We start from the raw sequence: 24,381 nt of genomic DNA, 5'->3' as shown, positions 1-24,381 counted from the left end.
GTTGAGTCCAGAACCCTGGACCACAGAAGAGTGTTGCCCACACTAAGGTAGGTTCTCCCTCCGTTCATCCAATAGCCCCTACAATCCTGCTGAGAGGCTACCCTGATCTAGACCATCCTTTAGAGGGATGCCCTTGTCCCTTAGCTGATTCTAGATGCTGTCAAGTTGGCAATCAGCATTAATCCTCACAGGGGCTCTCGTACTCCAGGAGAGCCTTGAACTCTCTCTGTAGCTGAGGCTCTGACCCTGAACCCCTGGTCCTACTACTTCCACATTCTAAGTGCTGTGGTATACACATAGCACTACATTCAGCTTTTAAAGTGTTTTAAATACCACATGTTATCCAGAACTGATGGCACAGACCGGTAATTGCAGCTGTTTGGAAAGCCGAGGCAACAGGACCACGGGTTACCTGGACGTCCTATGAGACACTGTTTTAAAGGCCTGGGGATGCAGCTCGGTGGTAGAGTGCTTGCTTAGAATGCACCAGGAGGCCCTAGGTTCAACCCTCAATACTATAAAGTAAAATGATAAAAATTATGTTCATCAGAACGAAGAAAACAAAGTCTCTGTGCTCCTGATTCATGCTTCAAGCAACTTTTGTCTCAATTACATATGTGTGTTACAGGGAGCCCACAAGACATGACCACTCAGACACATTTTTTTAAAAGATTTATTTATTATTATGTATGCAGTGTTCTGCTTGCATGTACACCTGCAGGCCAGAAGAGGGCATCAGATCACATCGTAGATGGTTGTGAGCCACCATGTGGCTGCTGGGAATTGAACTCAGGACCTTTGGAAGAGCAGGTGGCGATCTTAACCACTGAGCCATCTCTTCAGCCCCTCAGACACATTTATAGTCACTTCAAAGTCTTTTTCCAGCTAGCCGGGACTCCACTCAGGTATTCGGGATTGAACTGTCCTGAGAACAGGGTTTTTGGAGGCAAAACACACGTCCCAGCCCCTCACTGGACAGATGCAGGGGGTCCTTCACAACCTGGCTGGTTCACAGAAGCTAAGTTAGCCAGGGTATCTTGACCTCAGCTTCCTAGAAGAGAGTCCACAGTCTATCCTAAGTCCTAAGAATACAAGGTGGAAGAACCTCTGCACTGGCTTGTTCTGTTGCATTCCCCACTGTTCTCTGGGTACCAGTCAAATGCTTAACTTGTCATGTTCTAGAAGCATAGTTAGTCCTAAGGGCCTGCAGCTTAACCGAGCTTACTCTCTGTTGGGAACGCAGGGTCCTATCATTAGCCTGGTCAGAATCAATGGCCTGACTAATGCTGATAGTAAGGTGGTCAGTCATGGGGGCCAGGTAAACAGAGACTGATAGCAGTTACCTCATCTATGTCTCCTTTGTTTTTCCCTGAGACTTTCTCTGACCATGGCAAAGTTTTCTCTAATTAGCCGATTGGTTGGCATAAAAACATCAAGTTTCTCCTAAGGCCATGCAAAGTCCTGTTTCATAAAAGGGGGCCCAGCCTCTTTCAGTTCTGTAAGACTACCTCTATGATGGAGGCAATTTGACTCTTCAGCCTGGAAAGGAATTCCCCAAATGATCTCTCTGGAATCTGAGGTTGAGGTGGCCTACGGCAATTGTCCTGGCTCTTCCTGCCCCTTCTAGGACCAGGACCAGAATTGGGACCCATTTGACTTTTTGTTAACATTGAGTTAAGGCCTCCCAGCACTCAGGAATGCAGAGGCAGGCAGACAGCTGTGAGTTCAAGGCCAGCCTGGTCTACAAAGTGAGTTCAGGACAGCCAAGTTTACACAGAGAAACCCTGTCTCGAAAAAACAAAACAATACATTGAGTCTGTTCGGTTGGCATCTCTGGTGGCCCCCACTCCCCCACATGAGCCTGTGCTCTCATTTCTTCTTTATTATAGGCAAATACCTTGAGGATAGCATATACATGGAGTGTAGGTGTGGCTTTCCAGTGAGTTGGAGGCATATTTAGTCAAATGGTTAGTTCAAGCAAGCCAGGTAATCTTGAGGTCATGATATAGGTACCTCATCCTTGGCAAAGCAGGCATTAAAAAACTGGAATCCCTGAAGGCATTTTTCTAGCCGGTCTTCTCTATAACCTGATTTACTGACTCCCTGTCACTAGACCTGTTGCCTAGACCTGGAAGGGACATAAGACAGCAGAAGTCTATGCAAAAGATAAAATTTCCATGCCCAGTTTTTTGAGTTCCCACATTGAGGTTTGAGGCTGATGGGGATTGTGTGTCCTGGGTTAGTAAACGCTCGTCAGTTTTGAAGATGAAGAGGTTTGAGGTCCAAGTGATGGTGTATCTGTCGTCATCTTCAGTGACTTTTTTTTTTTTTCAAGAGATAACATCAGCCGCTTTGACAGCAGTTAGGGTGGTTGGGTAGGGTCCTTCTAGACAAGCTCCAAGGTTCAGTCAGGGATCCTCTTTATCCAAACCAAGCATCCTGGCTGGAACTGGTGTGTGGATTCAGAGGTGGGAGATGACAGGATTCCCTACATGGTCTGGTCAGTGGCCTGGCAAGCTTCCTGCAAAGCCCAAACACACCTCCAAAGGGAGTAAGCCTCTCCCAGCGAGGAGCACATCAGGCCCTGTGCAGGGCAAAGGGGAAGAAGGTGGTCCAATTTTTTGTCACTTTTCTAGGACCAATTTGGTCAGTCTCCTTAAGAGTGCCATTCAGCCCTTCTACCCGACATGAGCTCTGTGGCCTATACACACAATGCAATTTCCAATTAATATTTAATACCTTTCTATGATTTTGAGATGCTTTGGCTGTGAATGCTGTGCCATTGTCAGACTTCAATGCTAGGGGCAGTAGAAACCCAGGAATTATTCTTGAAGAAGTTTTTTAGTGAACTATTCAAACAGTCTCTGTTTGGGTAGGGGTAGGCCTCCACCCATCCTGAGAATGTATCTACAAACAGCAGCAAATATTTATAGCCAAAACCAGGAGGCCTGATTTCAGTAGAGTGCAACCACCAATGCTCCCCAGGACCATGTCCTCAAGCCTGGATCGCTCATAGTAGGATCTCCTTTCCCCATCCGGGGTTTACCTGAGCAAAGGTGGCACATCCAAAGGTGGTGTCTTTAATCAGGCGGCTTTCCAACTTTGGGACATAATACCTGGTCTCTAGGTAGGCGGCTTGGCGTACAGACTGTGTCCTGCTGCATCTACCATTCTTGTTTGTGCTATTGGGCCAGTTTTTGTTTAGCCCATGCCAGGTGGTCCAATAAGTGGGGCTCAGGGAGGCTATCAAGACTTGAGGTGTCCCCTCCTGCCTTTAGGGACACTTCTTGGAGTAGCCAAGTCAGCCACTCCATTGCCTCTGGCTTCTGGGGAATCCTGTGTGTGTGTGTGTGTGTGTGTGTGTGTGTGTGTGTGTGTGTGTGTGTCCTTTACAATGGACAGTGCCCACTCTCTTGGGTAACCAGATAGCTTGCAATAGGGCTAAGGTTTCTTCTCTATTTGTGGTTTATTTCCTGCTGAGATTAGCCATCCTTTTTTCCTGTATAGAGCCCCATGGACATGGGCCACAGCTAAAGTGTATCTGCTGACAGCGCATATGGTCATAGCCTTGTCTTTCCCAGCAGAATGCTGGATTCAAAGCTAACATTCAGCTCCTTGAGATGAGGTTCTTCTGCTTAAAGACTGTGCCCGGATAGTCAGTCCTATCTTGGGTCACCCTGGTGCCCTGCATACCTGCTCCCATCTTGGATGTGACTGCTCCCATTTGTGAACAGTACTGATTGAAACATCAGAATGAGGCCGGTTGTGGTGGCACATGCCTTTAATCCCAGCACTCGGGAGGCAGAGGCTGGCGGATCGCTGTGAGTTCGAGGCCAGCCTGATCTACACAGTGAGTCCAGGACAGCCAAGGCTACACAGAGAAACCTTGTTTTAGAAAAACAAAACAAACACAAACAAACAAACAAACTCTGCCTAATGAAGATTTGGGGTTCTCACTACTGACCTGCTGCTTCTGTGAGGTTGAAGGTGGGGTTCAGGGAGTGCTGCTGCTGTCTAGGTGCTCCTGTGTCTCATACCAGCAAGGACTTAAAAAACCTCCACTAGAGTGGTGGAGTCCCCCAGAGCTCAGCAGCAGCCTAGTGTTCAAGCAAGAAGTGGGAGGAGCCAGGTGGGGAGCTAGGAGTGCAGAGCATTGGCCAGATTTGCGCCTGGGGCCTGGCTCATTTATAGAACTGAGACAGTTAACAAGCAAACAGAAACACAAAAGGACCACACAAACAAAAGTGCACCAGTATGGCACTTTTAAAAAACCCAAAATTCAGAATAGCCACCACCAGAAATGGCCTGTTCCTTAGTCAGGCTCTGCCTAAGTCAGAATGACAGCATGTCCCTTAAGCAGGTTCCATCACTTTCTGCCAGATACCAAGCCTGCCCCGTAACCCGGCTCTGCCTAAGTCAGAAAACCAGAAACAGGCTGGGTTGGTGACTTCTCTCAACCCACCTGGCAGGGGCTCCAGTAGAGCATCTGCCTGGATCACCTGGGCCTTCAGGACTCAGCTTAACAGTTCAGACTCAGACTGACTGGACATACAGGGACATGACAGAGACAGACAGGACACAGAGACATGGACAGAGTGCTCAGACAAACCTTTGGTTCCACAGTTCTGGGGTCTCTGGGTGGGGGTGGGGTCTTGGAGATCCCATACGGGCCCCCAAATGTCATGACCAGATTGCTAGATCCCCAAAGACCACTAGGAGTCGGAAGCCATATGCAGAAGCAAGGAGCCTTTATTCAAACTCAAGCTCTGATGCTTTATGGCTTGAGAGCACAGCAGTAGGAGCCGGACAGAAGCAGGACTGCTGGTGCCCACCTATTCCGTCCTTGTCTTTTAAAATGTCCTGCTACTGCTTCTGAACAGCCACCAGGAGGACACAGGAGCCACAGGTCCCTGGGCCTTTGCGAGGCCTTGATGGAAGCTTTTCACAGATTGCTGTTGGGTCTCAAGCCTGGCCCGCAGGGTGCAGTGTGGGCAGGTGCATAGGATGACACTGGTCACCAGCTTCAGGCCACTGGCTTCGGTTAAAAACAAGACCCTGTCTTACAAGGTACTTTTCCCTTGAAATTACAGCTAGAGAAAGTAAGAAACATTTTGTCTGTCACTATTAAATGTATTAATGTATGTGGCCACTATATGTTTGATTTTTGACTTGTTTTAAATGTATGGCTTTATTGTGTTCTGTGCATCTTGGCTGTAAATTACTGGTTATTGGAGATAGTTAAAAATCTGTAACAAAAAGCTAACTTAATTTAGGGTTGGAGCCATCCTAAACAGCAAGCGGCATGAGCCAACTAAGGAAACAGGTTTCCAAAGGCACTTTTAAATTAAGTTTTTTTTCAGTGTTTCAAGACAGGGTTTCTCTGTGTAGCCTTGGCTATCCTTGTCTCGCTTTGTAGACCAGGCTGGCCTTGAACTCACAGCGCTTCACCTGCCTCTGCCTCCTGGGTGCTAAAATAAAATTTTTAAGTAATTCTTGTCCTGTATTAAAAACTAGACTTACAAAAGATAGGATTTAAAATAATGTTTCTTTAGTGAGATACTAAAGATATCCTATATATCTTGAGATATATATGCATATGGTTCTGAAGATATTTTTAAGTTGGAATATATTAATTTTAGAGACATTCAATTGTTTACACTGCTAAAATTTGGGTTTTGATTTATATAAATTATGGTTATTATGTTCTACCTTCACTCTCAAAAAAGTTAAAAAAAATCACTGCCTTAGGAATATGTTTGGCCAGCTGGGTATAGCAGCACACATGTTTAGTCCCAGTACTTGGGAGGCAGAGGCAGGTGGATAGCTGTGAATTTGAGGCCAGGCTGGTCTACAAAGTGAGTCCAGAACAGCCAAGGCTACACAGGGAGACTCTGTGTCAAAAACAAAATAAAACAAAACAAAAAAAGGAATATGTTTGGCCTTATTTTCTGAATATGGCTGTTTTTAAGTTGCCACTATGGCCTTTAACATGGTGTTTGGCCACTATGTTGATTCTGGGATAAAAAGGGTGGAGCCATAGCTTCACTGCCATCTTGGCTAAAGGCAGTCACATGAATAGCAGCCGTTTTTGTTGTAGGAGACTCATGCCCTCACAAGTTATAGAGCTATAAGACTGATTTAAAGTATATATATATAAAATAAGATCAATAGAGTTCTGATAAGCTGGTGGAGCACTGGTTATTAATCAGTCACAAGCCCAAGATTTTAATTTCCCATTGGTTGTCTTATGAATATAGACTTAAGAGTTCTTCTCTTCATGCTAAAAAATGTGTCTGTTCAATATGTATATCAAGCCTTCTAGATTGAAAAAAGAATGTTCATACTTTTAATGGGTCTCAAAGGCATAAGCCGATTCCAGCTGTCTTAAAGACACAATTTTAACTTCTGTCCCTAGTCTGTATTTGTCTCAGCAGATTTTTACCTGGCTAATGGACTCCATCTAGGGATCACCTGTGGATTGTAAGCTGCCAAGATCTGGACCTTCTGGAAGCTGATGTAAACTGGTCCTGCAGATATGACTGCTTCCTTTCTCTTTAACTGGATCGGCTAAACAGATGCTCTTGATAAGCACTCTATCACCTAGCCTTTGACAAGCTTTTTAGCCTTCCTAGGCCCCGATAACAGTGCCCCTAATGTCAGCAGGTAGAAGTTATAGAAGAGAATGACCTTGCCCGTTGTCCCATTTCATAGGCTGAAATGCTAAGGGTGACTCTCTGGCATAAGGGACAAATGGCTACAAGAAAATAGGCCCTTAGTTCTGTTTCTCCTAGTAATGTGTTGTCCCCTTACACGATAGACTTTATTTCATGTTTGCCTAAGACTCCATTAATGCTGCCAAACTTATGGTTTTGAGGGCACAAAGCAACCCCTTTTATTCTGGACAGAAGTCATAAAATCAAAGATTTGATTTAGGTACATAAGACGGGGGGGGGGGGGGGGGAGAGAATGAAGAGCCTTAGCTAATGTGACTCCATTTTGTCAGCAGGCACCATCTTAAGCCTGTCCCTAAGTTCACCTCTGTGGCTGGAAAAAAAAATCAAAAACTGCTCCAGGAAAAGAACCACCCTAGGCCTGAGCCAATCAGGGGACAGAGGGAAGTAACTAATGTCCCCAGATGTTATAGATAGATTGCTTAAGCATTTCACAGCCAGGCTCGACCAATCCCTTAGCACCAATCTAACCTTGTTAAATGCCAACCGATCCTGTAACTGCCAAACTGGAAACTCCAATTCTTCATTGTAACCACAATAAAAACCCTGTCTGATGATATTCGGGCCTCTTGCTACTGATCTGCTGCTTCTGTGAGGTTCCAGGGTCCTTGGATTTGAGTTTCAATAAAGGCTCCTTGCTTTTGCATATGGCTTCCGACTGCTGGTGGTCTTTGGGAATCTAGCAATGTGGGCATAACAGGGGCAGAATATACATTTGAGGCTTTTAGGCTTGTGGTTTTGGTAGTGGAGAGAGTTGGGTCCCAGAACCAGGGAAAGGGGAATAAATCACACCCTCGGTCAAACAGGTTGTTGGCTAACAGTACATCTCTGGAGTCCATTTTACCCATGGATTCAAGTGGATTCTAGTGGACCTCCTGAAGCCATTACCCAGGTGGACTTCCCAGTAGGCTCCTGTAGTACGGACAACTTCGTTGTGGGCACAAGTCCTAACACAGCATCAGTCTCCGGCTGGAAGACCTTTCTGTTGAGGAGGAACTTGGGAGACTGAGCAACCTTATTTTATCTAGGCAAAAATGATGCAGGCAACTCTCTGGGTGTCCTGTTTGTCCACAGTGCAGGCCAGGCCTTAGCAGTAGATGAGGCATCGGGGCAGTCATGCCCAGTGATTAGTGTTCCATGGTCCCGGTGGAATCATTTGTCAATGTGCCAGTATCTTCTTGGAGGCCTTGGAGCCACTACCAGAAGTTGGAGTATTTGTCATAGTAAGCGTTTTCATTAAACATTTAAATGCCATATTCAACAGGTCTGACAGGCTTGAGGGCCAGCATCTATCAAACATTCAGAGTTAAACAATCCTTGTGTGTTTATAGTTATCTGCTCTAAACTGTAAACATAAAATAGGAGCACTTAGCATGACTTTAAATATATGAACACATTAAAGGATTTGATCACACTATTATCAAAGCAAAATTTTCGATCATAGACACAGTTCACAGAGAGACTGGAAACCCTGCTGATCCTATTGGATTGCATCATTACAGACCATTGTATTTTTCTGCATGTCCCACTGTATCCACACAGCCAAAACTTAAAAGACAAAAGTTATATTTGACAGTCAGCAAGGTACCAAACATACCTGATAGCCCTCAATAAAGATGGCAGCAAAGCCAGGACTCTCCCACAATAAAGATGGTTGCCATACATGTGACTGCCCTTGCAGGGGCAAAACTAATGCCATATTCTGTATGTAATGTATATTCTGCAACTAATGCCGTGGTGCGTGGTGTGTGAATGTTCTGTGAGAACTTGTCCTGCAGGTGACTTTACTTCTTCCTGTGTTCCAGAAATGACCACACTGTTAGGATTTTGCTTCAGTAGGCCTACCTGTGATGTCATTGCTTACCTGCCACCGGGGCGTGGCCCTGCCAAGGGCCATATAAAAGACAGACCCTCCAAGTGAGGCTCTCTCTCTCTCTCTCTCTCTCTCTCTCTCTCTCTCTCTCTCTCTCTCTCTCTCTCTCTCCTCCCTCTCCTCTCTCTCTGGGATACCCCTTCCCCCTTTCCTTCTCCCCCCCATGCTCATTTAATAAACTCTGTATAACACAATATCCGCCTTAATCTTTAATTTTTATATATAACATTGGTGCTGAAACTGGGTACAGACTTCATAAGACCTTCCCGTCTACTCTCCTACTCTCTGCGCTCTATACAACCAGCTGGGACCCCATTCCACCTAAAAATTCGGCTACTTTGCTCTCTCCCGGGACTGGAAAATCAGGTATCTCTCCACTGCTGTCCGCATGGCTGACCTCCCCGACCAATGTCGGATTCTTGGTAATGTACCTATGGATCTCAACCACCACCCCTGGCCCATCTTCTCCTGGGCTTCTGGGGTTACAGCATACATCTTTCCTCTGTTTGGACACCAAGTCCCCCAGAATGCACACATATAACCTCAGGTAGTCTATTTTGATTCCAAGAGAGGCCCAGAGGTCTGATCCTGCTGGGCCCTTCCTGGCTCTGTGCCGCCAGCCTAGATCCAGCTTGTCCTGTTTTTCTACCACGGTGGTGCCGCCACTGCCACCACCGCTGCTGTCCCCGAGCCCTGCCTCAGCTGTGCTTCCCGGGTGACAGAGCCACTGCTCACAGCCTACTATAATTTAAATTTTTCCCGCTGTTCAAGATGCTTGGTCTCGACGTTCCTGTGACCCATAGTCCCTGCTTACAGTTTTTTCCTTACTTCCCTATGACCCCATGCCCCAATTGCAGTTTCCCCATTATAAGCCCTTGAAGCTCTGGGTCACTCCTCTATGCTGCTGCATCAGGAAGGATTGTGATCCGAAGCTCAAGCCCATAATACAGGACCCTGTGGGTTAGGTTTTTTAAAACCAGTATGTTTTATTACAAACTTATTAACCGAGCGTACATCCTTATAGCCCATCTAAGCTAAATAGGAAAAGAGGATTAAAGAATAACAAAACCATAAGGATCCGAGGAACGATTCTCTTGGCACAATCAGCAGGATTTCTTCTGCTGGAACCTGGAGTAACCAGAACTCGGAACCTCAGTAGGAGTCGGAGCACAGAAGCCTTCCCTCTAGCGGTTCTCTCTAGGAGCGTCTCGAAGTGGAGCAATGAACAGCCAAAACTATCCCAAGTCTCCAGAGGCCCCGCCTCCAGTTCTGGGCTCACTTATATCTCTCCTCCCAGAGTCTGTTCATGGATCTTTTCAGCTGGCAACAATCAAGCTTCTGCACGAGGTGGTTTGTCTTCTAGTGGATTAACATCACCTGTTCTCACAAGACCGTTCTGATCCACACTTGGGATCATAACAAAAACAGGTTTATCTCTCCTTCAGGACCCTGTGTATGTTGCATTGGTATCGAGTCCTGGTGGTCATTTTGGGGGTCTCGTGATCTGAGTGATTTCAGTATTACTCTGGATGATCTCCGTATTACACCCTTAGTCAAGATGGTGGTAAAGCCATGGCTTCACCCTCCTCCTCCCAGTATTAACAAGGCAACCAGCCACTGCTGTGCTGGGAGATTTTAAACTGCTGTGCTAGTGCTACAGCACTTAGGAGGCAGAGGCGGGAGGATCTCTGTGAGTTTGAGGCTAGCATGGTCTATGAAAAGGGAGTCCAGACAGCCAGGGCTGTTACACAGAGAAACCTTATCTTAAAATACCAAAATAAGTAAGTAAGTACATAAAAATTAAAAACAAAAACAAAGACACTACCACCCTGCCATGCTGCATGCCGGGAACCACCACTTCTGCCACCCTCAAGTAAGTAAGTAAGTAAATAAATAAATACATAAAAATTAAAAACAAAAACAAAGACGCTGCCACCCTGCCATGCTGCATGCCGGGAACCACCACTTCTGCTACCCTCCAAGACCATGCATGGATGGGAGGGAGGAGGGATAAAAGTGGGGAGGGGGTAGGGCCTTGTGTGCCAGCCACGCCCTGTAGCAGGTAGGGACTGAGAGAGGTCTGAAACCAAAGAAATACCTTATCTGATGATATCAAGGGTATGCCAATCGCATCAGGCCTGACAGACTGGATCAGGTTAGTTACCTCAAGACAGTCATGTAGGGGACCCAAGGAGTCATTGTCTGGTAGGAGACTGGCAGGGTTGAGGGCTGATGGCTTGTGAAACCAAATGTGGGGTTGATCCAGAAGCGGAGCTTGGCTTTGGGTCCCCCAGGCGACCTGAGACATCCATCTCTCAGGTGCTCCCCTCAAGGGGGTCTCAGCCTAGAGTGTGGGGCTTTCAGGAACAGTTTGTGTGCTAAAGTTAATCTGTCAGCTTCTTTCACCAGCAAGGCGGTGGTGGGAACGGCCCTCATAAATGATGACCATCCAGCTCTGTCCAGTTTCTTGGGCACATATGCCACCAGTCTTTTTCAGGCTCCCAGGATTTGGATGAGGACCCCCGAGGCAATGTCTCTGGCCTCGAAAGCACAGGTAGAATGGTTTAGTAATGCCTGGGAGGGCCAGGGCTGGGCCAGACACCAGGGCCTTTTTCAAGGCTTTGGAGGTCCTCTGCTCAGTCAGTCCATTCCAAAGGGTGGGCCCTCCATGCGCTGGCACAGAGGGACTTGAGTGTCTCAGCAACTCTTATGATCCATGCGCAGCAGTATCCAACGGCCCCCAGGGATTCCCATATTTATTTATTTATTTGTCAGGTAGTAGGGATTTTCTTCAACTGTTCATTCTGTCTGTTGTGTTTGATATTTCTCTGCTGCTGCTGCCTGTTGTGACCCAGATTTTTACTGCTTTTTAATCGTTGGCTCTGGTTCCTTAACAATTAGATTCTATTATGAATTTATTAAAGAAAGTTCTCTTCTTTACAACCCAACTACCCTAAACGAGAGGGAAAGGAGGTTAAAGAGAACAAAAATAAACCTTCCGGGTCTCAGTTCCACGGGACGAATCCCTAGGTGTCTCCAGGCCTGCACGTGGATCCTCTCCCCATAAAAGCAATCCCCACCCTTGAGGTCCGACCCTGCCTCTCTGCTGCCTCTCCAGGCACCCCTGGTCCCCCCTCCCGGTTCCCTCCTCCCATCGATGTTGATGGTGGATTTGCAATACAGTAGCCAGGCTGGTGTGTCCCTGGTCCTGTCCTTAATCCCTGGGCCCCAGATGGCTTCTGTCAGTCTATGACAGAGGCTTCTCTCAGTGGGCTATCAGAGGTGTTTCAATGGGGCACTGCCCACCAAGACTACGTTCACCTGGGGCCCAGTCACATTCCTTCCACATTTTTCTTTTTCTTTTCTTCCTTCCTTTCTTTTTTTTTTTCTTTTTGGTTTTTTCGAGACAGGGTTTCTCTGTGTAGCCTTGGCTGTCCTAGACTCTTTTTGTAGACCAGGCTGGCCTCGAACTACACCTGCCTCTGCCTCCCGAGTGCTGGGATTAAAGGCGTGCGCCACCACGCCAGTCACACCTTTACTTCTTTAACTGGCAGAGGAAATTAACCCTACCCAGAACCCTAGACCATATCAGTAATATGCTACTGTTAGGAAAACCCTACCACTCCAAAAGGGCAGGCCCACTGACTTGGTATAAAATGACTGTCTTGGCTCAGCTCATGCTGGACTATAGGATTGACCAACATTTTCAGCATTCCTCTGGAACTTGTGAAATGGTTTCTGTCTCCCAGGAAGAGCCGTTTCCCTATTTCCCCTGCCTCTGGCAAATGAGGCATCCGGCTCCCTACTGATGGTGCACACCAAAGCTAAAGCTAGCTTCCAAACTCCTCTGGTCCCTGTAGGCATGTGCTTGTTAGGCATCTTGGAGCCCAAGCTGGCATCCTGGCCTTTTTCACTTCCTCCTCCCCCCTAAACTCCCAGGCAGGCTGCTTCAGTTGATAGGATTCCCTGCTTCTCATCCTCCTTATAACCTATATGTATATGTTTGTTTGGTTTTTTCTCTTTCTCAATATCCTGCTTCCCGATCCTTGACTATGTCCAGTCTGTGTTGTGTCACCACCTCCGCCCTCCCACCCCCACCCCTCTGCTCTGGACTCCTTTAGAGCAAATGTCCAGATACAGTTGCATGAATCACAAATGTAGCACAGTAGAGAATGGCATATTATGTTAACGATGAATCAAAAAATTATCATCACCCAGTTTTACTTGGGTGACCTGAAGAGCAAAAGATGCAAATCGGTGGCTAATACACACAAAATCAAACAAGCTATTGTTTATTGATACACGTGGCAAAACCACAAGGAAATACAAAGCACAGTAATAGAAAATTGATGAAAGAATTAAAGGCTAAGAGCCATACACCTGATGAACTTAATTTTCATTATTTTCCCCAACTATGCATCTCAGAGGCCAGGCTAGCATCCTGGGCTTTTTAGCATCTATCTGTTCTCTAATCTTATTCCTTGCTCCAGCTCCTACTGAGGTAATAGGTCTCCAGTTCTTACTCATTAAAGAAAAATACGTTGTTTATTTATCTTTATTTTATGTACATTGGTGTTTTGCTTGCATTTGTGAGAGTTGGATCCCCTGGAACTGGAGTTACAGGCAGTTGTGAGCTGCCATGTGTGGGCGCTGGAAATTGAACCCAGGACCTCTGGAAGAGCAGTCAGTGCTCTTAACCGCAGAGCCATCTCTCTAGCCCTCTTACTCATTTTTAAAGGACTGGAACGCATGGCAGTTTGCGGGCTGTTTAAAAGACACACCCTTTAGGGCAGCTTTCAAGGCTCGGACCGTGGAGTTAAATCCTCGCCTGGGGCTTCAGTTCACTCCTGGACCCAACCATCCCGCGGGTGGTTTTTGCCTATCTCTGCGCTGGGGACAGTGAGTGTAGAAAGTCTGGGTTAAGACAGAAATGTTGGCTTGACACACAGAGGTGTGGAGGCTGCAGCGCTGCCACCCAGAAGAAGATGAGGCGTGCACAGTACCCAGCAAAGACTGAGTCGCGGTCTATCCAAATCCACCGGCAGACGCCCTCTCTGATGACATCACGGCCTTTCAGCACTTCTGATTGGAGGCGCGGCGGCACTCGGCTACTCTCGCGATATTTCCTTGCCAGCTCCCGGCCTGCCTCCCAATACCGGGATCGATAGTGGATCGCTCACCACGTTAGAAGCTGCTGGCTCTCCGTAGACTTCCGGAACTTCTCCAGAGGTGGCGACTCTTTGCAGACATCCCCCGAGCACGAGGTTTGGCTCGCGGGCGTGCTGCCTGTTGGGCGCGTGGGCCGGACTCTCCGCAGCGTGCCCGAGCCAGCTTGCCGCCCCCAACCCTCCCCAGGGTGCCAGCCTTGGCCCTTCAGCCTTCAGTCCGTGCCTTTGGGCCCTTAGGTCTCCTTAGTGACAGCTCTTTAACCACCTTTCCGTTTGTCATTCTGTCATTCTTCAGACTCCACGTGGGAGTCGGAGAGATGTAGATGGGAGGGAAGCGGCAGGTGGTACCCAGGACCATCCGACTTGACAGGGCTTTTCGGCACTGGGGAGGCCCAGTTCACCAGGACACACGATTATCCACGGGGCACACAGAATCACCGGGCCTGTTTTTTGTGTGTAGTCCCTAGGACTCTGGAATCGAATACTGCTGCAAACGTGCTATTTAAAAATCAAAATTGTCTCGTCAGTTTCTTTTCTCAGTACCTTCTCACCTGTACGCTGGCTGCTCATTTAGGAAATTATATCCCTAAATTTAACCCAGAACCCAAGTTGCCTGTCTGTCTAGGCTGTGTTCGTTCTTAACTTTTTCTTTTTCTTTTTTTTTTTGGCTGACTGCTCACTTGCCATTACTGTATTGACTTGCTGCCCAAAGGGACTATAGATTCTTTAGTTTCAGGATCAGTCTGTACTTTTAGGTATCATGTAGTCCATATATATATATATATATATATATATATATTCCTTGATTTTGTCCACCACATGATTACAAGTATCTACTTCACATCTAACCGCCTAAAGAGTTGAGAATTAAAACAACACAGTCATTAAAAATTTGACCTTCGTGGACTTTACAGCTAGGGAAAACAGACAATACACAGGTGTGTAAGTTAATGTAATTTTAGATAATAATACGCACTGGAAAAATGTGGGAATGGCATTTGTCTCAGAGTGATGACATTTTAGGTAATGTTACAGAAAGCGCTTGGGTGGCATTCAGTCAAAAACTTGGATAATAAGAAAGAAGCCTTGTCATGTGTGGGACAGAACGTTAATTGTCAGATGCAGAAGTCTCATAGGTTATAATAACATCAGGTACCATGAGAGGTCTTACAGGTGACAGTAGATTGATTTGAAATAAACAGCAAAGGAAGTCAGATTGTTTTTAGGCTTTCAGTGCCAAACACATTTGTTGTGTTTAGTGCAGTTGGAAACTGTTGGGAAGTTTAAAAGCAAATATATTGTTAGACTTTGCTAGTGTTTTCTTTGTTGTTGTTGTTTTGATTTTGGTTTTTCGAGACAGGGTTTCTCTGTGTAGCCTTGGCTGTCCTGGACTAACTTTGTAGACCAGGCTGGCCTCGAACTCACAGCGCTCCACCCACCTCACTCTCCCAAGTGCTGGGATTAAAGGCGTGCACCACCACTGCCCAGCTGTTAGTGTTTTTAAAAGATTGCTTTGATGACTGACAAGAATGGATTCTTTAGAGGCAAGGGGGGAGGTCAGTTAGGAGGCTGTGTCAGTGCATGTGACATACACTGAGTCAGTTTCTGCCTGGGAGAGTCTGCTTGAAGGTAGCCCATTCCTCAATGGACCGTAGAGCTCTTCCTTTGACTTAAGCTGGATCTGTAACCTTGGAGCTTTCGCTGACTTTTTAATCCTTCAGTGGGACAAAAGAAATTGCTCCTTCAAATCAGCAGCTATTTTAAAGGCTACATAGTGAGACCCCAAGAGCAACAGCAGAAACCCTAAACAAATACATATGCCCAGTTTTTTGTAAACCAGAGACCCTCATCCTGTTGGGAGACATCTACTGGTTGCCTCAGCTTGTTGTTAGTAAGATGTTCCTGCCGTCTAGTGGGGGCAGGCTGGAGAGGCGCTAAGTGTCCTGTAGTGCACAGTTCAACATCCGTAACAAGAGTCATGTGGCCCCTAATGTTACTGTTGCAGGAGAAACCCTCCACTGAACCAGTGCCTTCAGTTCTTTCTCACAGAGACTAACTACTGTTTATCCTGTTGAAAATGGGTGTGAAGAAGAAAAGAGAAATGCAGGTTGCTGCATTGACTGTTAGTCATCAAGACCTGGAAACGCTGAGATGTAAGTGATTTTTAAATTAGTGAACAAATTTGCACGTTTTGCAAGCAGAATATTTGAAGGTCTAGACCCTATGCAATGTTGAAATTCTTTCTGTTCATTTTTCCATATATTTTTTGCATTCAGTTTTAGATAAAAAATAGTTTTGTCTTTAGGTTGAGTTCTACTTATTATTTTGGTTTATATCTGTTTTTATTTTATTATTGTTGTTGTTTATGTCTGTTTTTATTTTGTTGTTGTTGTTGGTAGTGGTAGTGGTTGTTTTTCAAGACAGAATTTCTCTGTGTAACAGTGATGGCTATTCTGGACTCACTTTGTAGGCCAGGCTGGCCTCTAACAGAGATCTGCCTGCCTCTGCCTCCTGAGTGCTAGGACTAAAGGTGTATGCTACCGCACCGGCTCTGTTTTTAATATTTTAATAAATATTTTTTCTTAGATTTATGTATGTATGTATAGCATGTATGTAAGTGCTCAAAGCCCACAGAGGTCATAAGAGGGTATCAAATACCCAGGAACTGTAGTTATGTAGGGTAGTGAGCTTCCATGTGGGTGCTAGGAACTGAGCCTGGGTCCTCTTTCAACATCAGAGTCTCTGTATCTATTTTTACTTATTTATTTGTGTGTGTATGTGTGTGTGTGTGTGTGTGTGTGTGTGTGTGTGTGTATGAAAAAATACCTCCATCAGATTGGCCTGTGAGCAAGTCTGTATGTGTGTATGTGTGGGGGCATTTTCTTAATTAATGATTGATGTAAGAGGGCCCGGCCCATTGTAGGCAGTGCCACCCTTGAATAGGTGGTTGAGCATTGTATAATAAAAGCAAGCTGAGTAATTCATCTGGAGAGCCAGAGAGTAGTGTTGCTTCCATGGTCTGTGCTTGGGTTCCTGCCTTGAGTGTCTGCTCTGACCCCTGTTAGTGATGGACAATGACCTGGGAGTTGTAAGATAAAACAAACCCTTTCCTCCCCAGATTGCCTTTGGTCATGGTATTTCACAGCAACGGAAAGCATAGGACAGTATGTGGGCATGCACATACCTGACATGGGTAGAGGTCAGAGGGCACTTTGAGAGTTGGCTCTCTCCTCTTTGCACTGCATGGGGGTCAAACTCAGGGTCAGGCTAGGGATAAGAGCCTTATCTCCTTAACCCATCTCATCGGTCCTGGTTTATATCCTTAACAGTTTTGTAGGATATTTAACAAAGGTACTATTAATCCATATATAGTTACATCACTGAAATTTTTGTGTTCCTTAGCTTTCGCTGATGTGGAAGGGAAAAATCTTGCCTCTTTGCTGTTATATTGTGTACAGCTCACTGATGGAGTGTCACAAATCCATTCTGTTAGACAGGTAAAGCTGAGCTTTTGTTATGTGCATGTTTTGAATATTATCATGTTACTATAGATTTAAAAAATTAACTGATAGTTTTTGGCTTCAGTTATTTAATGCTGATTTATCACCCAATGGTAGTTTTTCTTTTCCTGTTTATTGTATAATGTACTTTTATTCAGAGCAGCAGTAGAAAGAGTATCTGAGGTCCTACTGCCATTGGTACTGTAAGTAGATAGGAGATAATTGTGTGTCACTTTTTTTGTGACGGTATTTTAAAAAACATTTCTATTAAGTTTGAATCTTTAAAACTTTTCATCAGACACATTTGTAAGTTAATTTAAAATACACATTATTCTTATCTGTATTTCAACATTTAGATTTTCCACACATGCACACTTTTAAAAAAATTGGTTAAATATATTACTGTGTTTTTCGGATCATAAGGCACACTTCTCCTCCCAAAAGTGGGAGAAATTAGGGTGAGCCTTATGGTCCAATTGCTATTTTTACTGTTTTTCTTGTTTGACTGCTCTAAAAACTGGGTGTGTCTTATGGTTAGGGGCATATTATAGTCCAAAAAAATATGGTGCTCATTTTTGTTGTTGTTGTTGTTTTTGAGACAGGGTTTCTCTGTGTGGCCCTGGCTGGCCTGGAACTCATTTTGTAGACCAGACTGGCCTAGAACTCAGAGATCTACCTCTCTCTGCCTCCCAAGTGCTGGGATTAAGGGCATACTTCACCATTACTCACGCATAAAGAATGCTATAGGTTTTCTGTGTTGAAAGTGGGTGGACATGTGTCAGGAAGTAAAGAGGGAGGGGCATGTGTTAAAGGCTTAGGAGTACTGGGACCAGGCTGGCAGTGTAGCTCAGTTGGTGGAGAGCATGCATGTTTAAGGCCCCGGGTTTCATCCTCAGGACCACAGAAGTTAGACATGGTGACATATGCCTGTAGTCTCAACTCTTGTGTGTGTGTGGGGGGGGGGGGGGGCGGGCGGTGGGTGTAGAAGCAGGAGGGTCAAAAGTTCAAGGTCATTCTCCTCTTATCTTTAAAGAAAAGAAAGATGACTTAAAAGAATATTTGTAATCAAGTTAGTTTGATGTATTTGATATTAGAAAAAAATGACCTTGATTTTCTCTTTTTAATATAGATTGTGCCTCTCTTGGAGAAGGTAGCTAAACATAGTGTATGTGATCCTACTATTCAAAGTTGTTTGGATATTTTAGCAGCCATTTATTTTTCCTTGACTCTGAAGAATCCCCTGAAGAAAGTTTTGGCAAGGTAAGGAAAAGAAGGGAGGTAAATTGAATGCTACAAAAATTAGCCAGGGACTGGGGCTACGCGTAAGCAGTAGTGTGCTTGCCTACCTGGTAGGTTAGAAGGCCGTGTTTCATCCTCAGAACTTAACAAAAAGGAAAAAGAAAAGAAAAAGCAAGTAAAGTTCATTCACTGTTTTGGTAAAATTAAGCTAAAATATATCACTGTGCCTTCCATTTGTATTACCAGTCTGTGTATCTGTCTGAGAGCTTTAGGAAGCAAAAAGCCATAGGTTATAAGATTTAAAAAACAAGCTGTGCATTTATTCAGTGAGCCCTGATTCACTGATATTTGGGTCACTTTTTTTACATGGTTGTTTAAATCTATGATCCTGTTCCTGCTCTCTGTTCCCATCTATTCTAACAGATAGCACAGGGCTATATATGCTTGATATAAAATACTTCAGGAATGCAGATGTGAACAAAAGTAAATGAGGCTTGAATTCCACTCTTCTGCCTTGTTTGATTTTCTTTAGGAAAGGGCTACCACTTTAATTGAGCACGGTTGTTGGTTTTTAAAACCTTTTCTTTGGGTTTAACATACACTGTTTTCGTTTAACTCTTTATGTAATGGGATAATACTGTATGCAATACTCGCAGTTAGTTTATTTACTAAGGAATATCTTGGAGGGCTGGTGAGACAGCCCTGTGGATCTGTGTTTTCCCTGTCAAGCCTGCTGGCCTGAGTTTGATCTCTGCAGCCTATGTGGTAAAGAGAACCAGCTCCTGCGAGCTGTCTTTTGTCCATACATGTGCTGTGTTACCCGTGTGCCCCCAGTAAACGACACGAACAGACAAATAGGGCATCTTAGAGAAATTTCCATGTCAGGACAGCCCGTTTTAAAAAATACTCCTTTATTTTTATTTTGTGTGTGCATTTGCCTGCATTTATGTCTGTACATACCCCACATTATGGATATATCAAAATGTGTATCATGATGCATATTATTTGGTTTATTTAATCTCCTCGCCACTGATAAATATCTGGTGTTTTGGACTTCATTATTCTTGATGTTCTTTATCATACATAAAGTGTGTATAATCATCTGCCAGTGTTCCTAGAGTGGGATTTCTAGGCCAAAATGCCTGTTTTGTAGATGTTGACTCTACTTCCTCTAAGCTATTTATTAACATTTCCATAGCTGTGAATTACACTGCTTATTCTTTGCGTCTCTCCACCACTGGATGATACCAGTCTTTAAGTTTTTAAAGTCTAAAGATGAGAAATGCTATTTTATTTTATTTTGTTTTGTTTTGTTTTTTTGAGACAGGGTTTCTCTGTGTAGCCTTGGCTGTACTGGATTTACTTTGTAGACCAGGCTGGCCTTGAACTCACAGCGATCCACTTGCCTCTGTCTCCCAAGTGCTGGGATTAAAGACATGCGCCACCACCTCCGGGCCTGAGAAATGCTATTTTATTATCATTTACTTCTCCCAGATTGTTAGTGTTGAACTTTTCTTGGTGCTGGATTTTGACCCCACAGAGATCTTGCATGTTCACCAGATACTTACTGTCTGACTGACCTACATCCTCAACTCATTGGACACTTTATAATGTGATTACCTTTTATTTTTATTTGTAAAGATTTTAAAAATTTATTTATTGTATATACAGTGTTTCACCTGCACATATGCCTGCATGCCAGAAGAGGGCACCAGATCTCATTATAGATGGCTGTGAGCTACCATGTGGTTGTTGGGAATTGAACTCAGGACCTTTGGAAGAGCAGCCAGTGCTCTTAACCTCTGAGCCATCTCTCTAGCCCTGATTACCTTTTATACTATATATTGTTTTATTGTGCTAGGTATATTTTTATTTTTCACTTTCTACATGATAGATTGTCTTTATAAAGATAAAAAAGACCACCACTACCATACTAATATTTTTCATTATACAGATTTCTAAATTTTATGTGTTGTTTATCTTATTTTATCTTTTGCTTTTTTTGTTGTTGTTGTTGCTGTTGTTTTTCAAGATGGGGTTTCTCTGGGTAGCCTTGGTTGTCCCGGAACCCACTCTGTAGACCAGGCTGGCCTCAGACTCACAGAGATCCACCTGCATTTGTCTCCTGAGTGCTGGGACTAAAGGAGTGTGCCATCGCTGCCCAGCTCATGTTGTTTACTTACGCTTTCTCTAAGTCAAGATTTCTTACTTGTTTGTCTTACTTTTTTTGTCTGGTTTTTAAATCTATCTAGAATCAAGTTTGAGTATTGGGTAAGTTACAGATGAGTTTAGTTTTCTGTTTCACATAGGGTCTCTGTATTTCCAAACTGTTGGACATATATTTCCTTTCATATTTGTCATTTGTATTTTTATGTAAATAGGGTGTGATTATTTTAGACTTGTGTATATTTATTGAACTAGTACCACTCTGTCATTTACTATTTTGATAATATGACTCAATTATAGAATAAGTTACTTTACTACTGATTTTTCTTTTTCAGGATATTTCAGTTTTTAGAGTTATTTCTTCAAGAAAAGCAGTCAACTTTTTAAATGCCAAATACCTACTTTGATTTAATTGGAATGAAAGTGACATTAGTTTAGATTTATATTAAGGAAATTTTTGTTGAGGATTTAACTATGTTTTAAGTACATTTCTAGGAATTGGGGTTTACCTGAATAAAACTGCTTAGCTCTTTTAGAATCTTACATTCTAAGGGAAGCAAAAGCCTGCACCATGTGTCAAAGCCATTCTCACAGTGGACGGTCATTGCATGCCACTTAGTCCCATTGCCATGGCGACTCTGTTGAGACCAGCCTGGTGGATAGAAACAGCAGGATGGGACCAGGGAGACAGCTGGGAAAGGGTAGGCCAGGGAACTGCGCTGCTGGCAGTGTGAAGGGATGCTTCTGTGGCTGTGTTCTGAAGATGGGGTTCTCTACTGAGCATTTGGGTGGGCCTCCTCCCTCCACACCTCACCTCACTGATGCGTGGCTTCCGTCCTTTGGTTCTTTTGTGCAGCTCACTGAATGGCCTACCTGAATTTTTTCTAACTGAAGCTACACACAGTTTTACTTCTCAGCTTCAAGAAGAATTAGATACTGCTGACTTACATTCTTATAGGAAAGTAATGGACAACATTTCTTCCTGCATGGACAGCTTTAACGTGGGTAAGCCAGCGCTGTCTTGGTGCCTTTTCCTGGGTAACCTCTGTCATTACATCATTGTTTTTAAATGTCTATTTTGGCAAAAACTCCTCAGCATTGTTATTTTTCCCACTTGCAGGTAAAGCAAGTGTTGTTAATCTGCTTAAAAACGGTAAGTTTTGATATTTTCTTTTGCTCTGAGGGGTGACAGTTTCTCTGAGTCATTTTAGGACTGACTCCTTTAAATTTGTTGGCAGTAGGGGCTGGAGAGATGGCTCAGCAGTTAGGAGCACGGGCTGCTCTTCCGGAGGACCTGGGTTCAGTCCCCAGCACCACATGGCAGCTCATGACTGTCCGTAACTCTAGCTCCAGGGGCTCTGACACCTCTCACAGCCACACACGTATACAAAACACAATGCACACAAAGTAAAAACAAATAACTGGAAAAGGTACTTCTTGGCGATAGTAGAGTACTCCAGATAACTAAACTAGACGGAGCTCCTGAAGTGCCTGCCTCTCCGTGACATCACATGTGGAGTATGTTCTGAAATGTTCCTGGTGCTGACGCGGGAGCTCAGTTCGGCGCTCTGCTTGTCACTGTGTTTCCTCTGTTTCAGTGCTTCATTTCCTGCAGAGGAGTCTAATTGACATCCTGGACGAAACCAGGCAAGTGCGCTGCGTGCTGTGTCTGTGCACAGCTGGGGCTGTTCCTAATGTGCTGCTTCCAGTGTTTGCATTGATTGGTAGTTTTTAATTGATTTTTTTGAGAAAAGGTCTCCCTGTGAAAACCAGGCTAGCCTCAAACTTGTAATCTTCCCGCCACAGCCTCTCAAATGCTGGGTTGTAGGTATGTGCCACCATGCTCAGATGACAGCGACAGTTCTTTTTTGTTTGTTTGTTTTGTTTTGTTTTGTTTTTGTTTTTTGAGACAGGGTTTCTCTGTGTAGCCTTGGCTGTCCTGGACTCGCTTTGTAGACCAGGCTGGCCTTGAACTCACAGCGATCCACCTGCCTCTGCCTCCCGAGTGCTGGGATTACAGGCGAGCACCCGGCTGATAGGGATAGTTCTTAAAGATCAAATATATTATTATGAGAATAAATGAGAAAGAGAAAAGTCATTTCTCTTACCTTTGGGTGTTTGATATTTAATGGGTAAAATTTCTCATTATCTCTCTGAAAACATTAATAATAGTATAATAGTTATCTTTTTTTTTTTTTAAGTTTTCTTAGCTTTACATAGTCTCTGGTTTTTCAAAGTTTTTGTTTTGTTTTATATTCCCCTCTGTTTGCTCTGTTTACTAACTGTATTTCTGGCAAGAAACTTTCCTCTGAAGTCTAGTGATCCTTGGCTGGGCACGCCTATTCAGGAATAGGTCATTAAGAACTGATGTGACTCTGCACCTGGGTGGAGTTGACTGCAGGTTTTTTCCCAGTCTAGTCTAACTGGGACTCCTTTAAGGCCTGGCCTTATTGCTTGGGTAGTGGACTTATGGCACCAGCAACATCCAGACGTTGCTTTAATATTCTAATTGCTGAGTGCCAACGTAGAATGGGGACCTTAGATTTTGACCGCCAGTGTGAACGTATTTACCTAGTTCTCCTTTCTGCAGTTTGGCATAGCTGCTTTATCCATGTGCACTGCTTTCATGACAGGCATTGCTGGAACTCAGGCTGCACTCCTAGGCCACCACTCCCAGGTGACGTGCATTGCTTTACCTTCTCCATGGGTGAATCAGTTGTCTACTGGCTTAGAGGTTTGGTTTTGACTGCTTAATCTTTCTAAAATGTGCAGTCACTTGGCCTGTTTTCAGCCCTCATTTACTTCCACATCAAACCAGCATTAAAGTGCCCATGATTCCTAAGCCTTTTGGCATTATAACTCAGGTTGCTTCTAGGTTTATTCTGACTTATCTTTCTTTATTCTGTTGCCAGTTGCCAGTTGTATTCAGTTGCCAGTCATTCACGTGCTTTGCAGTTTACCTTGTTCCTTACGCATCTATCTATTAGTACCTTTTAGTATTTTAAATCATGGCTGCTGGGTTAGGGAAGCTCTGAAGTGGAGTAGGAGTAGTAGCTGTGTGCCCACGCTAGCCTGAGGGCTCTCTGCTTCAAGAGGAACTCCTTCGTCTCCTTTAGACTTCTTGGCTCATCTTACCGACCTGGGCCCAACCCTCCAATTTTATTTGTTCCTGCTGTTTGCTATTCTCTTATTCTTTGGTGGGAACCACTATCCATATTATATGTAGTATTTCCAGTTAGATCTCTTCTTAGTAGATTCAGTAGTCAGTTGGTTCCGAGACATTTTGGGTTGGCTGTTTTATAGATGCTTCAAAGTCAGTGTGTGCTCCACAGAATTCACTGTCTTGAGAAGATACAAACCCTAGCAACCTCCACCTTATTTCTGTCTCCTAAAATTTGCCCATCTTTGATACTTCATATAAGTGAAATCATATAATATATACATATTCATTACATATATTTGTACATACATGTATATTCATTATATATATATCTGTATAGTCAGGTGGCATTCATGGAGTTCATGTTTTTTCTGCTTTAGCCTCCTGAGTGGTGAGATTTCAGGTATATACCATCATGTCAGCCTGCTTGTCCTTTTGGGTCGGGCTTATTTCACTTGGGATGTGTTAAGACCTATATATGTAGTCATATGTATCAGAATTTTAATCATTTTATAGCCATCTACTCTGCTGTGTATATTTGACA

General features: G+C 44.2%; 1 protein-coding gene across 1 annotated transcript in view; it reads left to right on the top strand.

Annotated features, from left to right (window-relative positions):
* Positions 1–13,754: 13,754 nt before the first annotated feature.
* The window catches only part of THADA (THADA armadillo repeat containing), a 293,429-nt gene continuing 282,802 nt past the window's right edge, over positions 13,755–24,381 (top strand). The window contains exons 1-6 of the mRNA XM_084791400.1: positions 13,755–15,925; positions 17,175–17,269; positions 18,402–18,532; positions 21,534–21,682; positions 21,798–21,830; positions 22,276–22,324. Coding sequence (XP_084647526.1) covers positions 15,850–15,925; positions 17,175–17,269; positions 18,402–18,532; positions 21,534–21,682; positions 21,798–21,830; positions 22,276–22,324 — 533 coding nt within the window. The 5' untranslated portion in view covers positions 13,755–15,849. The remainder of the gene's footprint in view (positions 15,926–17,174; positions 17,270–18,401; positions 18,533–21,533; positions 21,683–21,797; positions 21,831–22,275; positions 22,325–24,381) is intronic.

This window comes from Acomys minous (genome assembly GCF_964271855.1).
Source record: "Acomys minous genome assembly, chromosome: 8".
Taxonomy (NCBI): Eukaryota; Metazoa; Chordata; class Mammalia; order Rodentia; family Muridae; genus Acomys; species Acomys minous.
This window is presented reverse-complemented; position numbering and strand designations above follow the sequence as displayed.